General features: G+C 38.2%; 2 protein-coding genes across 2 annotated transcripts in view; one reads left to right on the top strand and one right to left on the bottom strand.

The window, feature by feature from the left end:
- LOC145671434 (uncharacterized) overlaps nt 1-17,313 on the bottom strand; it is a 483,313-nt gene that overhangs the window by 192,970 nt on the left and 273,030 nt on the right. The gene's annotated exons all lie outside the window — the stretch shown is intronic.
- Nucleotides 9,660-13,475, top strand: LOC145671433 (uncharacterized). The gene has a single exon (XM_081740619.1). It carries the CDS (start codon nt 9,660-9,662, stop codon nt 13,473-13,475), a length of 3,816 nt encoding a protein of 1,271 aa, XP_081596745.1.

The following is a 17,313-nucleotide window of genomic DNA, read 5'->3' as shown; positions in this document are numbered from 1 at the left end:
GCAAGATTGACCCCATACGCAGATGAAATTATTGGGGATTATCACTGTGGATTTAGACGATATCGATCAAGTAGTGACCAAATATTTACCATTCGACAAATACTCGGAAAGAAGTGCGAAAACAATACTCCGGTACACCAATTACATATTGATTTTACAAAGGCTTACGATTCGGTTAGGAGAGAAACATTGTACAACATTCTTACAGAATTTGGAATACCGAAAAAGCTAGTTAGATTAATTAAGACATGTTTAAATGAATCCAAAGTAAAGTCCGGAAGGAAAGTATTTGTCCACAAGGAAACGTGGAGAATAGAATCAAACAAGGAGATGCGTTGTCGCCATTATTATTCAGCTTTGCCTTAGAATACCCTATAAGAAAAATGAAAGATAGCAACCAAGACCTAGATTTGAATGGTATTCACCAGGTTATGGCGTATGCTGATGATGTAAATTTAATATTGAATGATAGAACAACAGAAAAAGTCGCAGAGCTCTTATTAAACGCTTGCCGGAACGTGGGTTTAGAAGTAAATGCAGAGAAAACTAAATACATGGAAGTTTGTCGGGATCGTAATACTGGAAATTATGGATGCGTTAAAATATCAAATAATACTTTTGATAAAGTGGATATTTTCCAATTTCTAGGATCAATATTAACATAGGAAAACCATATTAACGAAGAAATTAAATGTCAACTAAAAGCAGGGAATTCGTGTTATTATTCAGTTCAAAATCTCTTATCGTCGCGAATACTGTCGAGGAATTTTTGAAGCTTAAAATATATAAAACGATAATGATGCGTGTTGTCCCATATGGTCGCGAAACATGGTCGCTTACTCTGACGGAAGAACGTAGACTGAGAGTATCTGAGAACAAGATCCTGAGACGAATATTCGGACCCAAGAGGAACGGGAGTGGGGAATGGCTGAACTTCATAACGAGGAACTACATAATTTATACGGTTTACCAAACATTCATCAAGTCTAGGAGTCTCAGGTTGGCAGTTCATGTAGCCAGGATGTAAGAAAGTATTAACGCTTTCAAAGTATTACCTGGAAGACCAATCGAAAAGCGGCCATTAGAAAGACTAGGCGCAGATGGGAGGACAATATTATTACGGATACGTAAAGAACTTCACACATCTAAGGAGACGGGGGGAAGGATCATAGAAACCGGTATTGCACTATTAGACCTACTGTTCGACCGAGTATTAGCCATGGTTAACTAGTCAAATTAACAAAATAAAAGATGCAAATTGCACTGACAGTGAAACAAAAGTTCAAACATCTAACACCACATAAAAAAATAAGAACATGGTTTATGCATTACACATAATTATGTTCACGCCACACAATCATAAGTCCTCTTATTCATTTCGGGGAGCCATATCACGGATAACGTGATAATTAATGTTGTTTAATTATCGTTATTATAATAGCTAATAATATTTTAACCAATTCCGTTAATTACCTCAGCAAGACCGTGGTAAATGGATATGATTTTTATCAAATTATCTTTTAACTTAATGCAAGAGATTAGGGTTAAAGTTACCTATGAGTAGACACAGTGATATAACAGTAATTCACCTTAGCTATATCATTTTTATTGTATAAGATATCAACCATACAAAGGTGGGTGTAACCCTTACAGAGCTATTTTAATCCCGATAGAAATATCGATATGTGTGAGTCACCCACAACAATGACATACTACGTAGAATTTGTACAAAATATTTGTTACATTAAACTATTATCACAAAGCGCATTCATAGACCCTTTTCTTGTGAATTCGACATTTACATAACCTCTATTATAAGCATTCCTGAAATCTAATGTTAACAATTGTGATTATTATATGCAAGAGGGCATAAAGGAAAACGAAAACAAATCCGGGTTTTATGATAACCTGCAGCTATGAGGATCTGAAAAATTTGCATTGCCTGGCCCTAATTATGCAAAGAAATATAAAAAAAACATGAAATATGCAACTTTATGGTTCATCGATGTTGGTAACGACGACAATATCTCCGCGTTACTTCAGTGGATAATTACAAATTGTACCACCTGCCCGATAATTTCCGACTTGGGAATTCAAAATAAATAGAAACTTCAACCGTATGTGCACGATTAAAAAACTCCGAAAATGAACTGACCCCCTGGTTTAGAAACCAGGAGTTTTTATATTTGCCTCATTCGTTTATTTTCTTTCCTATGTCCTTCAAAACCAGTGCATTCTAAACTATAAAATAATAGTTTTTTTGACGTATGCGGGAAAACACTGCTTTCACATTTCCACAAAACAGAATGTTTTTGTTATATAATTGTTCGGGTTTTCTGGTGTCCTTCTTCAAGTATGTAATCATACCAATAATAACTTATTTCTGTTCCTTGGTTTTTCCAAGGTAACATTACCATCCATTAAAATAATGTTAAAGTTTGATTTTTAAAATTATAAAAAATTCGATCAACTCGAACCGTAATAATATTAAGATGGTTCGCTCAGAGATAGGAATACAAAATAAAAACTGGATTTAGTTGGCTAAGGATGGAAGTCACTGAAGAGCTCTTGTGAACGCGGCATTGAACCTCCAGGTTCCATAGAGTTAGCTTTAGTTAGTTAATATTTTCATTATAGCAAATATTTCCATTAACGGAAATGTAGGGCCGCGGTCTCAATGGTAGAGCGTTCAGCTGTGGTGCATGGGGTTCTTAATTTGATCCCAGGCCATGCCAAGGAAACTTTGTGGTAGGCAAACACTGTGTACTTGTATTTTCTCTGGGTTCTCCTGTTTCCTCTCACTTTCTTCAGCCTACCATATCATTCATTTCTCATCATCACCGTCTCCTTTAGCCTAGCCGCCGTAAACGTGGGACGTAAAACTTAAAGATTTCACTTCTATTCATTTCTATTAATGGAAATATATGTTCGGCCTTCTCCATTCCCTTTATAGATGATATTCATGAAGTGGTTCGTTCTTTTAGTTGCTCAAAAACCTTGTATTTTCCACCTTAACTGGTTACTTACCTTCGATTCCAATTTGTTTGAAACGTACCGCCATGCTAACGTACACTAGCTTTCAACAAATGTAATTTGAGACCAATTATATCACCCAATGAGTTGCGTGATTGACATGTTCTTGGCTCAATAATTTTTTGCCTTTGCGATTTCATCACAGTTACACCTTATATTGAGGATTTTACTAACTTTGTCCTATTTTACTACTGTTTCTTTTATGAAACTCATGTGAATAAGCATAACGTGTTAAAGCTGGTGTCTAGTCTACAAGTTCATAAAGAATCGGATGAACGTCTGATATGCGGTGTTGAATATAGCTAGGCGGAGGCTGTACAGATGACGTAAGTGTTGGTTGTGCGACGGTAGATCCCGGGAGTCGGAGTGCATGGCGACAATGAATAAACAATGCCTCAGTCATGACGTTCCAGAACCTGAAGCTTGTCATAAAACCTTTGTGGAGCTGATAACCAGACGACATATCCATCCGTAAGAGCATGACGAACAAAAGCTTTGTATGAACAAAGAATGAGTTAAGACCCCAGTTAGTGCCTTTCAAACTGGGTACCAAGTTGATCCGACGGCAAATATTAGTTTGTAAATTGAAGAGATGGGTGTTCCAAGAGAGACGTTTGTCGAAAGCAGGGACGGATCCAGGACGAACTTCTGGGGGAACAGTGGTTTGTAATACTGCTATTTAGAGCTACTTTTAAGAGCACCAAACTCTGGGATGGGTTTTATTTATATAAAAAAATAAGAAAGTTTTATCTTGTAAGGGGCAATCGCCCCCCAGTGGATCCGCCCCTGGTCGAAAACGACACCAAGCGACTACACACTATTTTGTAATTTAAAATGTAAATGTTCCGGATGTCGTGTTAAGCATTGATTTTTTCGTTCAACAATATTTGTGTTTCAGATCAGGCGTAAAAATGAGGTGGAACGCAGGGTGACACTGTCCTCCCATCTCCAAAAATGTACAGTTTCCTCCAGTTCCTAAAAATATACAATGGGTTAAGATAGACAGGGGGACGACGTAACTGATGCCGCTGCCTATTGTCTACTATCCCCTACCTTATAACTGCCATGGCCGGTCCGAAGCCCGTGCTGAGAAAGGGGGAGTTGCCCCTCAATTTAGGCCAGTTCACATGACTTGTGGTGGGCTGTTCGTCTATGAGGAGGAGATAGGGTGGTCTCGTGGAATTCCGGAGTAGTAGCGACTCATGCTGCACGTCCCTGAGCGAGACTACTACCTACTGGCGGAGATGAGCCTTCGGGCATCCTCTGAAATGGGCGACTAACTCGTGTCATTCGATCTAGGAGATAAGGCTGCGTGGTACTCCAACACGCTAAAAAGAGTGAGTATCTGCTGTGTCCAAGAGTGTGGGCGAATCCAGCGCCCTGCCGGGAGAATGATGTAGGTACTGCCCTCAAAGAGAGTGTAATGCGTTCTCTTGGGTCCGGGATGGGATACTTGGTTCCTAACGCACACTCGTACCTCAGGAGCGCTGAGGAAGTGGGTCACTCCTTCGTCCCAGGCTTGCGCGTTCACTGGGTGCGGCCGCCGCTCCCAAATGGCCATTATCTTTAAAGGCAGACAGTCTACATCAGCCATTGGGTCTGGTTATGTACCTTTGACCTCTCACGTAAGAAGAGGTAGTTCCGTATTGTTTAAACGACCCTACCGAAGGAAGGGTGTGGGTGTTCCTTCTAATGGTGGTTTCCACGTACCATTGGGATTCGGACAAGTAGCTTAGCTACAAGGTATACGTGGTACCTACACACGTTAAAGATAGGTATCCCCGTATTGTTTGGGCGGGCCTACCAGGGGAGACACGGCTCCCAAATGACAATGTCTGCGTTGAGCAAACGGTCTACATCAGTCATTGGCTCTGGTAATGTACGGTGTACCTCTACCGTAATTCGAGGAAGTCCCGTATTGCTTGGACGACCCTACCGGGAATGGAGTGTCGGATTCCTGCATGGCGGGGGACCAAACGTGGTGGGGAGGATGTAAACCCAGGAATTTGGGTTATGGTTCTGATCCCGCTAAAGGGAGGAAACTCTGTAGGATATGCACCAGCACCAAACTCAAATGGTGACTTAACACTTACTATTGGGTGCGGGATGAGATACGGGAGTATCTCGACGTGTATGTGGTACCTCTATAAAACAAGGCGGTTGCCAGTTGAGCGATAGAGGTAGGAGGGCCGGGATTGAACAAGCCCCCTTGGGCAATTCCTGTGGCCTCGGATTTGGGTTGGACACTGCCGGGCTGTGGTCATACCGTGGGATTCGGTAGCTTGTGAGAGCCAATCCCAGGTGAACACGGGCTGGAGGTGAGCTGCCTGATAACGCTCGAGCGCCATAGGTATGGTAGGTCTGCAGGCATGGTAGGACTGGCTCGCTAGCACTCTTCCTCAACCAGTAGGTTAACTGGTAGGCACTAAGGACTTCGATCTGGCCTCGCAGTGGGCGTATCCCACTCCCTCAGAGAATGTAGGTTACATCGCTTAGGCGAGTCAGGATTAGGAGACAAATCCTGACGGTGCACTACGTGCACGAGGATACAGTACCGGTATCGAGGAACTACGGGCGGGGTGCAGAATTAAGCGGAACCCGTCCATCAAATAGAGCGAACGGTCGCGGGCATGCTCCCCATGCATGCAATTAAGCGTGGCAATAGTACACCACTAGCATCAACAATGTCCCCTTACCTTTTTAGATCCACCTTTACCTCTGTTTCAGATGGATTTAATTTATGTATTATGGAACTTTAAAATAATACTTTTATTAATTTGTAATATATAATATAGTTTTAAGATAGGTATTAAAATTAAATAATAATGTTATTTAAAAAGTAGTTCACAGAAAACCGAAACAACATGATACGTAATCAAATGCAGTTGAGTTTTTTCCTCAAGACGTTGCCTTAGCTTAGATTTTGGGGGAAATGTTATTTTGGCAACATTGTAATTTCAATATATGACAACACTGAAAATCGTTCAGGTTCATATTTTCTGTTGGAAAATAACATTATCTGTGATCGTGATAAGTTGCATTTCATTATCTCCTTTCATTTATGATAAACAAGCAAAAGAAAAACGGTAAATTTTATTATTTTTAGTACGTCAGGCTCAACCTATATATTCCCTCTCAATTAACATTAGTCATGAAATGTTAAATAAGTAGTTAACAGAGGACAGTCTCATCAAATGGGAACAAAATGAACCTGTTGTCTTGTGATTTATTTCGATTATGAAAATGTCACTCATTTGTCACTCATCTTAATAGAAAGCGTGTTACACAATTAATATATTTCATGTTTCTTAAAAATAGTATTAAGTAATAAGTCAAGACTTTCTATATTCTCCGCAAAGTTTTATTCACACTACTTTTAACCATATGTTTCCTAGCTCACATAATAGGCCTCATCGTTTGAATCTTTGTTATACTGTTAGTACAAGGATACAAATAAACATAAACATTTTAGTAGCCCAAGAAAGAAGCTAGTATCCCAAATCCCACAATAGAAATAATTTACTTGCCTTCGGTATGATATTAAATACTCGCCCGCTTCGATGAACCAATCGCTCCAGGCGAGTGGTTATTTGCATCCCTTTGTTAGTAGTTCTTTACAAAAGGAGAAAAGTCCAGATTTAAGTACTGTATGATGTTTCAAGCATTTTTAATTAATACGAATTGAAAATGAAAATAAATCTTTGAGTTTTGCGTCCCACGGTTATGCCGGTTAGGCTAAAGGAGATGGTGACGATGAATAATGAATGAAATGGTGGAATGAAGAAAGTAGGAAGAAACGGGAGAACCCTGAGGAAGCACCCGCACACGATGTTTGTCCACCACAAAGCTCGCAAGGGTGCGAGCTGGGATCGAACAAAGGACCTCATGTACCAGAGGTGAAAGCTCTACCACTGGGCCACTGTGGCCCTAATATAGAAAGAAATGATATTTATGTCCGTATTCTTGGCAAAATAAGAATCCGAGGAGCCTTAATACTCGGAGTGCCTCATACGGCGGTCAAAAAAAATCTCAGGAATGTTTCGGCTGACAGTAGGAAAAAATCACACAATAGAAGTTTCAATTTCACCAGGTATATGTCAACCGCTAGAACAGGGTCTCTCAACCTCTGGTACGCTATCTGCTTTTGGTGGTACACGCGGCTTATGACGGTATCAGTAATTAATATGCTTTGTCTTGTGGAAAAGATTGAGAGCCCTTGCTTTAGAGTATATTTGCCGCCATCTAACGGCTAGTTCTGTACCTTCTGTACCTTTGCTCAAAAAAATCTAGTTTTCTTTATGGTGTGGAACAACGGACGGACGTAAGTTAACGTTACCCGTTAAGCTGTTAGCAGATTGAATCCAGGGGTGGATCAAGGCAAAATGTTCACCTAGGCAAAGTGACTTTTTGGCGTACCACCCCCAATCCTAATCTGCATTTTTCATTTCATTAGAGTGAATTCAATATTGTATTGTAAACCCATTTTTTCAAAAAGAAAAATTAATGCTCAAATACATGATATATTTAGTACTTACAATTAGACATGTTGTGTCAATTATATTGTATTTATTATTTATGTACTGTTAAGTCTTATATTATGTAGTAATATTTTTAAGAACTGGAAACACTGTTTTTACGAAATTTAGATTTCATTTGTTATTCAAGATGGAAAGTGTTGAAGAGAGAAGGTGCATAAGGCACGTGGCACGAACATTTCTTCCAGAATTTTTAAGTTAAGTTTGTTATTTAAGTGCAATGAACACAGTGCAGTTATTATTTGTACTTTGTGGTTTATTTTAAGTGTTAGTTGAAAACCAGCGATTAGTAAGGTACAATAAAAAATAAAAACAAGTATTGGAAGTTTCCATTGTTAGAAGACAGTCCATTACCAGTTAAGCAAATCGCGAACATTTAAGAACATAAGCATAAACAGTTTTTTTGGTCCTCCAGTGCCGAATGGAGGAAGTGTTGTGCCAAGAAAAAGAATAAGTGAATCATTCAAACATTCATATTGACTATGTGTGTGTAAAGACAGTGAGTGTTACGAATCAGAAGCAAAATTGACCTAGTGGACTTATCACGTACGCGCCTACATTCAGCTGTGCATTGCAATCTGAAGAAAAACAAAGGCGCAATGTAGCAGTCACGTAGCTAAGTATATTTTTTTGTTTCTTTTACTTGTGTAAAGGTCTGTTGTTATAAGGACTTCAGGTAGAAATATCACAAGCAATGGATTCAAATACAAATTCTCTTATAAAGGCAAGATGCCTAGCTAAAGCTTCCCTTACAAGAATGAAAACATTTGTTGAACAATTTGGAGCAGACGGTGATGTAATGCAAATTAAAGTTAGGTGTGCACGTTTACCCAATATATTCAAAGAATATGATGAAGTGCAAAAACAGCTTGAATTAAAGGACGAAAACGATGAATACACACAGGATAGAGAGTTGTTTGAAGCTACATACTACGATACTCTTGCAAAGATGACGTCAATTGTTGAAACAGCTGAGAAGGCTAGTAGTAGCAATAGAAGTTCGTCAGATGATTCAACCGCGAATACAGGGTGTCTTAAATTACCAGTCATAAAGCTACCAACATTTAAAGGTCAAGTTACAGATTTCAGACATTTTCATGATACTTTCAGTAGTTTGGTTGTAAACAATCAGAGTTTAGATGATATTCAAAGATTTCATTATTTGTTGTCCTCATTATCAGGTGAAGCAAGCAAATTAGTTGAGAATATACCAGTGACAGGTGAAAATTTCAAACTTGCTTGGGAAATGATATGCAAAAGGTATAATAATCCAAAGCTAATAGCAACTGCTCATATAAAGGCATTGTTTTCATTACCGACTGTCAGTAAAGATTCAGTGGCGGACTTAAGGACATTATTAAATCAAACTATAAGTAACGTAAATGCACTTAAGGCGTTACAGTTAGATACTCCTTTGGAGGATATATTGTTATCGCACCTAGTTTTGGAAAAGCTAGATGAACAAACACGTAAAGACTTTGAAAATCAAACAAATAGGGAACAGTTTGCTAGTTTAGAAGAACTTCATGTATTTTTAGAAAATAAATGCCAGGCCTTAGAATTGGTAAAATCTACGCAATCAAAGTCGCATTTCAGTAAATCCAATGTTGTCAAGGAAGTAAAAAATGCTAGACAATCTTATGTGAGTACTAATGTTTTGTGTTCGTTTTGTCAACAAAGTCATGTGTTACACAAGTGTAATCAGTTTCAGAAACTAAGTGTATCCAAAAGATTAAGTTTTGCGAAACAAAACAAACTTTGCTTTAATTGTTTGAAAGTTGTCAACCATGTAGCGAAAGATTGTTCGCTAAGTGCATGCAAAATATGTAATCTCAAGCATCACACGTTATTACATAGTGATTTTAAGAAATCACAGCCTAATCATGCTGCAAGTGTTGAAAATGATTCTGTTACGGAAACTGTAGGGGAAAAGTCATTGTCTCAAGGGCAGGAAGTTGTTAATACTAGTAGACTACCTAGTAGTGTGTAATACTAGGGTCTACTTATTGCTCTGTGAAGCCTAAAGGTAATGTGCGTGTTTTACTTTCAACTGCAGTTGTTCAAGTTAAAGATTGCAATGGTAAATTGCATATGGTTAGGGCTTTGCTTGATAGTTGTTCCCAATCTCATTTTGCAACAGAATCTCTCATTCAAAGGTTAAAATTAAAGAAATTTCCTATCAATGTTCCTGTACAAGGTATTAATAATGTAAGTTGCAATGTTAAATACGGAAGTAAGTTACAAGTATTCTCTGCTGTAAGTGATTTTAGTGTAGATGTTGAGTGTTTTGTATTGCCCAAAATAGCGGGAAATTTACCTGATGCTGATATTGACATTAAAGAATGGAACTTTCCACCGAATTTACAGTTAGCGGATCCTAATTTCAACAAGTCTGGTAAGATTGATTTGTTGTTAGGTGCTGGAATTTTCTTTAGTCTACTCAAAGCAGGACAACAGGTGCGTCCAGGAGCGTTTCCAGTTCTCCAAAATACAGAGTTAGGATGGATAGTTTCAGGACAATATCAGATGCCAAAGCACAACAACTTCACGCCAGAACATCGAACATTCTTTTTGCACAACAACGATGATTTAAGCCATCAGCTGCAGAAGTTTTGGAAAATAGAAGATATTCAAGAAACTCCTATATCGAAAGAAGAAAGGGAGTGTGAAGAACATTTTGTCGCAAACACTAGAAGACATTCAACAGGACGCTTTATAGTGAGACTACCATTCAAACAAGAAGTGATCCAGTTAGGTGACTCTTATAAGACAGCTGTTCAGCGTTTACAACAACTAGAAAAAGGGTTAAATAGATGCCCCAAGTTACGCACAGATTATGTGGCATTCCTTGAAGAGTATGAAGCTTTGGAACATATGAAGGAAGTAGAAGGCAACTCTAATATTACTCAAGGATATTACTTGCCTCATCATCCAGTTATTAAGGAAGCTAGTACTACTACGAAGACTAGAGTAGTATTTGATGCATCCGCATGCTCAACTAGTGGCATTTCACTCAACGATGTTCTCAAAGTTGGTCCAACTGTGCAAGACGATTTGCAGTCAATTATATTAAGATTTCGCACCTACCCTATAGCTTTTACTGCAGATATAGAGAAGATGTATCGACAGATTTTGATTGATGAGCGTGACTGTAAATTCCAGAAGATCTTGTGGAGAAGATCAGAAGAAGAACCCATTAAGGTATATGAGTTAAAGACTGTCACATACGGAACAGCCTCAGCGCCTTTCCTTGCTACTCGCTGTCTCCAGCAATTAAGTGCAGAAGAAGCTTGTGAATATCCGAAGGCAGTACAAATTCTCAAGAATGACTTCTATATTGACGATTGTATTTCAGGGACTGAAAGTTTGGAGGAAGCTTTAAAGATAAAGGACGAATTAATACAAATGCTGCAAAAGGGTGGTTTTTTGCTAAGAAAGTGGTGTTCCAACAGTACTGAGTTGTTGGAATCCATCTCTGAAGAATTGAGAGAAACACAACTTCCATTATGCTTAGACGATAAGGGTCAAGTCAAAACATTAGGATTACTTTGGCATCCAGCAACTGATCAACTTCAAGTGATGAATGGATTCACTCTAAATCAAAGGTCGAATAATAATTTAACAAAACGCAAGATGTTGGGTATTATTGCTTCAATCTTTGATCCGTTGGGAATTGTTAGTCCAATAACAATCGTATGTAAGATAATTCTTCAAGATCTGTGGCAAGCAGGATTGGAGTGGGATGAGACACTTCCTAAAGAACTACAGCAAAGATGCAAGACAGTACTTGAATTCATTCCTTCATTATCAGATATCAGTGTAGACAGAATGGTTCTTCAGTCAGGTACCTTGATAGACATTCAAGTTCACGCTTTCTCAGATGCTTCAGAAAAGGCTTATGGGACATGTGTGTATTTAAGATCCGTCAACAAGGATGGTCAAGTTACTTCGAAGCTATTATGTGCTAAGTCCAAAGTGGCGCCCATAAAGAAAATTTCCCTGCCTCGCTTAGAGTTATGTGCAGCATTGTTGTCATCAAAACTTGTCAAAAAGATAACTAAGGCATTAAAACAACGAATATCACAGGTATATATCTGGACAGATTCTATGGTGGTCTTAGCATGGTTAAGAGCAAGTCCAAATAGATGGAAAACGTTTGTTGGCAATCGAGTTGCTGAGGTACAAGAAGTGGGAGGAGAATGGAGACACGTCGCTTCAAGTGACAATCCTGCAGATATTATATCAAGGGGAACAAGTCCTGACAAGTTAATACATAATAATTTGTGGTGGAACGGTCCTCAATGGTTACAGTGTTCTTCAATTGATTGGCCTAAGACGGAGCCTGCCCCACTCAGAGAGATTCCTGAACAGAAGAAATTAAAATCAAGTTACTTAGTGACAACTCAAGATAATAGTATGATCGAAAGATTCTCTACTTTGAACAAACTTCAGAGAGTCTTGGCTTATTGTGTACGGTTTTCCAAGAATGCTAAAGTAGAAGCATCGAGAAGAAATGTAGACGCTCTTACTTTGGAAGAAATTGAAGAAATTTTAATCAGACTAACACGAGAAGTTCAAAACTCAATTTATGCTAAGGAAATGTCTGATCTTAAAGAAAGTGGAAGAGTTAGCAATAAGAGCAAACTCTTGTCTCTCAATCCTTTCATATGTGATCAACAATTACTAAGAGTTGGTGGAAGATTAAAGATGTCTGAACTTGAATTTGATGCTAAACATCAAATTATTCTACCACCAGATCATCACCTAACAAGACTAATTATAGAACATGAACACAGGAGACTACTACATTCTGGATGTCAGTTAATGCTAGCCTCACTAAGGCAAAGGTATTGGATACCTAATGGTAAAAATGCCATCAAGAAGGTTATTAGAAGGTGTATTACATGTCAAAGATTAAAGGCGTCTGGACCAGAACAATTAATGGGACAACTACCAAAACATAGAGTAGAACTAACAAGACCTTTTACAAATTCTGGAATTGACTTTGCCGGTCCTATTTACATCAAAACTGGTACCAGAAAGTCAAAAACAAAGGTGAAGTGCTACATTGCAGTGTTTGTGTGTTTAGCAACAAAGGCTATCCATCTCGAAGTTGTGAGTGATCTTACTAGTCAGGCATTTTTAGCTGCTTTGAGAAGATTCATATCTCGTCGAGGTAAATGCAAGCATATCTATAGCGACAATGGAACTACGTTCATTGGTGCCAACAAGGAACTTCAAGAAGTCGCAAAGTTGCTGCATACAGCTGACCATCAAGAAAAGATCAAGAATTTTGCAACTACTGAAGGAATCCAATGGCATTTTATTCCGCCATATTCACCCAACTTCGGTGGACTTTGGGAGGCTGCAGTTAAGTCCTTTAAATACCACTTAAGGAGAGTCATGGGAATGTCATATCTCACGTTTGAAGAATTAACAACATTAATCACACAAATAGAAGCTTGCTTAAATTCGAGACCTCTTGTAGCATTATCCAATGATCCTAATGATCCAGTAGCATTAACTCCGGGTCATTTTCTTATTGGTCAACCATTGACAGCACTACCAGAACGTGACTTACATCAGAAGAAGATTTGTTCAATTCAAAGATGGCAAAGGATCCAACAACAATTTCAACAATTTTGGAGAAGATGGTATATGGAATATTTATCACAATTACAAGGAAGAAATAAGTGGAAGAGAAGCTGTGCCAACATACAGCCAGGTCAATTGGTGGTTCTCAAAGAAGATAAGCTACCTCCTCTATCATGGAAATTGGGAGTCATCACTGAAGTGCATTGTGGACCTGACGGTTTGGTTCGAGTGGCTACTGTTAAAACTTCCAATGGTTTATATAAACGCTCAATTAGAGGAATTTGTGTTTTACCAAATAATGATGAATCGTAATGTCATTCATGTTAAAGTATATTTATTTCCTGTTTTAGTCTATTTTATATGTTGTTATGTAAAGTTTGTTTTCTTTTTTTTTTAAAAAAAGGTCACTAGCCCTTTTTTGGCGGGCGGCATGTTAAGTCTTATATTATGTAGTAATATTTTTAAGAACTGGAAACACTGTTTTTACGAAATTTAGATTTCATTTGTTATTCAAGATGGAAAGTGTTGAAGAGAGAAGGTGCATAAGGCACGTGGCACGAACATTTCTTCCAGAATTTTTAAGTTAAGTTTGTTATTTAAGTGCAATGAACACAGTGCAGTTATTATTTGTACTTTGTGGTTTATTTTAAGTGTTAGTTGAAAACCAGCGATTAGTAAGGTACAATAAAAAATAAAAACAAGTATTGGAAGTTTCCATTGTTAGAAGACAGTCCATTACCAGTTAAGCAAATCGCGAACATTTAAGAACATAAGCATAAACATGTACTGTCGACCGAACCGAATAATTTAGCGAGAAATAACATCTTCTAAACACTGCTTTCGGCAAAGGCCGACAGTTTGGCACGGTGGTGTCGTTTCAAAAAAAACAAAAAAAAATCAAAAGTAAGTGCTGTATATACTGGTCCCCCTATACTACCACTTTAAAACAGGGGCGACTTCCGTTGAAGGGTGCAAGAGCACCACCGACATAGCACTTCCACGTTTTGTGCTAGTATATTAGTGGACAATCTTTTAAAGTATATTTATTCCACAAACCCTTGTTGGGGAGCAATAGCCCCCTCCTGCCCACTAAATCACTCCCTGCTTTAAAAGAGTACCATATATAAAATCCCATAACATTCATTGCCTGGGAAATGTTTACATAGTACATTGCCCGCTATAAACAATACCAATTTCCCCTCCAGTTTTTTTTCTACATGCCATATCTCCAAGAACATAAACCCAATAGGTCAGTTGAAAACATGCTATAAAGCTTACTTTATGAGGCTCCTTTCGGAACCACAGGCAGTCGCCCGGGTTGCCGGGCCCTTGATCCGCCCCTGATTGAATCCGTCAACGAACTCGGCTCAGATAATTAATTTATTCATCTAGTGAAAAAGTAAAATTTAACTATTCCCTTGTTTTGTCTGAATCCACGGTACGCCTAATGTGGTGGACAATGAAAAGGCCTGAGAAACAAATTCTGGTAATCAGTAGAAAGGATCACACACAGGCACACACATACACACACTAAAAGAATCTATTTCGTTCAATAGATGACGACTGCTGGAATAAGTGTGCTGCCACCTAACGTAGAGTTGTGTAACTTCTACTACTTTTGCAGAAAACATAATTCGAAAATTCGCTTTCCTTCAAGAGTAATCGTGAGAGGAAACGGTCAACTGGTAGAATAACGGTACCAATGGGATGGAACCTATTCTTCCAACGCTAAATCCATAAAAAGAAAGAAAAACACTTCTCGCAATGCATATATTTTAAAATCACGCTCGACCCTAGTCATAGGAGCTAAATACACGGTTCTGATTGGTTGAAGTTGTCAGTTTCTTACCATGTAAGATACATATACCACAAATCAAACGTCACATGCTGTCGGTCCTCGTAGTCGACTGTGCTATTAATATAAATAGTTTTTGCCGTAGGTTCAAACCCGGCCCATCAAAAGATTTTTTTTTTTAATTTTCATAACACACTTATCATTAAAACAAGATGAACATAATAATCACTTGCCCTTGTACGTAATATATAATGTATAAATTGTGCTTTTTCCACCGTTTACCTAGAGATTTCTGATAGAACATATAAACAGTGACGTTATAAACCAACACGAGAGTAAGAAGCGAGGGGATATAAGTAGTAGTGGGTAGTTATAATGGGGAAGATGCCGGAGGCACCAGGAGGAGGAAACGTAGACATACGCTTCCTTGCTTTCCTTGGGACGTAGTTAAATTTACATTGAAGTTGCACCCTCTGCTTGTGACGTAATGTCACGTGGTAATTAGTCCACTTTGCACACACAACTTTATTGGTTAAAAAGAGTGATTTACTTATATTATGAAACATAGTTGAGCGAGCGTCAGCGAGCGAAGGGGATTAGAGGCCCCTCAGGACTTGCTTTATTCCTTTACCCCACGATAATACCACGTGACATTACATCACACTCGGGTGGGGCAACTTCGATTAATATGTGTACTACAGGGCGAGCCAACAGATCACTTTTAATCAATCAGAAAAATTTGTTTAGCTCCTAGGGTCGAATTCAAAAAAATATATTCACGTAATTTCTTAACCGCGGTTGTTCTCGATATGTTGATAGAACCACGTACGGACAAGGATAGCAGTTTCCTTAAGTCTTCTGATACTTTTGTAACCATAATTAGAATTTTGGGAAGTGTAATAAATAGTTTTCTATTCTGTTAGCAGACTGCAATGTAACACCATGTTTTGTTTATAAATACAGAAATTGTACTTTGCAATCCTACTATATCTTACCATGAAGTATTAACGTTTATTTGTTAAATGTAATAGTATTAACAGATTACTAGCGACATCTTCCGGAGGTTTGTTAAACAAACGCGACATACAACACAAAAGCTTTGCGGTATCTGACGAAAGACAACGAAGAACGAATAAGACCAAAAGAAAGAAAGATAAAATAAAGACGAGAGAGCGGGCGTGGGAGATAGAGAGATGAAGCGAGAAAACCACCTTAAATCTCATACATATTTACGAAGCCATAACTTCATTTCGCATTAGTGGCGACATCTTTAGTGCGGTGCATAAAACAGCCCACCTACAATGCCAAAATTCGATTTTGAGCTGTGTGTTGGTTTCCGAGCAATTCCACTAAGATATTTGCGTCTACGATGGTGCGTTCTTATCATGAGCGCAGACAGGATTTTGTTCTCGGAATAAGATAGGAAAAAGAATAAAATTTTATTTTTAAAACATCTTTAATGTAAATTGATAAGAAATCATGACTGCACCAGAAATTTTCGTTACGATGGATCCAAAGTTTTTTTAGGGTTAGTAGAGAGTCCCGTACTACAAGACAATAGCTTTATTTACAGGGTGGGCGCAAAGTAACTCCTTGTATTTAATATATAAACAATTTCTTGTCTTTGTTTTAATGCTTTCTATGGAAGAAAAACGCAGTTTTGCACAGGTACTAGGTAGCAAATAGAATTACAAAGGTAACCAAGAAAGTTCTGTCGCTTTTTCGCCCACCACCTTTCAACATTGATATGTCACCTAAGACGTACCTGGAAGATCGAAAATAGTCCCCATCAGCATCGACGACCTTCTCCCAACGTTCTGGAAGGCCATGAAACTCGTATGTCGATGGCAAATCTGAAGTGACTCCTCTGCAAACACACGTTGAATATTTGTACTCTCATTTCAACTTAACTGATTTCATTTTAGAAAAAAAATGGAAATATTCAGTTTTATCTGTGTACGTTTTTACCTGAAAGAAAATATTAGACAAGTTGAAGCTGAAATATACTGATTGTAGTTTTAATGGCAAGAATTACAGACTGGTGAATCTTATGTGGTATGATACACAGAAGCATTTAGCAGTGAATCTAACCTCTTATTCTGTTCATCGAAGAAAAACGAAGCATCCTCGTGGAATACCTAATTTCCCGGTCTACTTGTTTCCCCCTCTTGATTTTCTTTAAGTCAGACATTTACCTTTCTTTATAACTAAACGATGTAAATATTCCTTTTTTATAATAACTAAAGTCTACAACGATATTGTATATCTGACATCTGTGAATTACTTTCATTTCCAATTGTAGCTATTTTGGGCAACGGTGCATAAAAGTGCACAATCTGTTGTGATAAAGAAGAA

This window comes from Thermobia domestica, chromosome 15 (genome assembly GCF_964235325.1).
Source record: "Thermobia domestica chromosome 15, izTheDome1.hap1.1, whole genome shotgun sequence".
NCBI lineage: Eukaryota > Metazoa > Arthropoda > Insecta > Zygentoma > Lepismatidae > Thermobia > Thermobia domestica.
Note: the sequence above shows the minus strand (reverse complement) of the source record. Positions and strands in the feature narration are given on the sequence as shown.

What these genes read in the sequence shown, in the direction of transcription:
- LOC145671433 (XM_081740619.1), top strand. Translation starts at nt 9,660, where the DNA reads ATGGTTAGGGCTTTGCTTGATAGTTGTTCCCAATCTCATTTTGCAACA.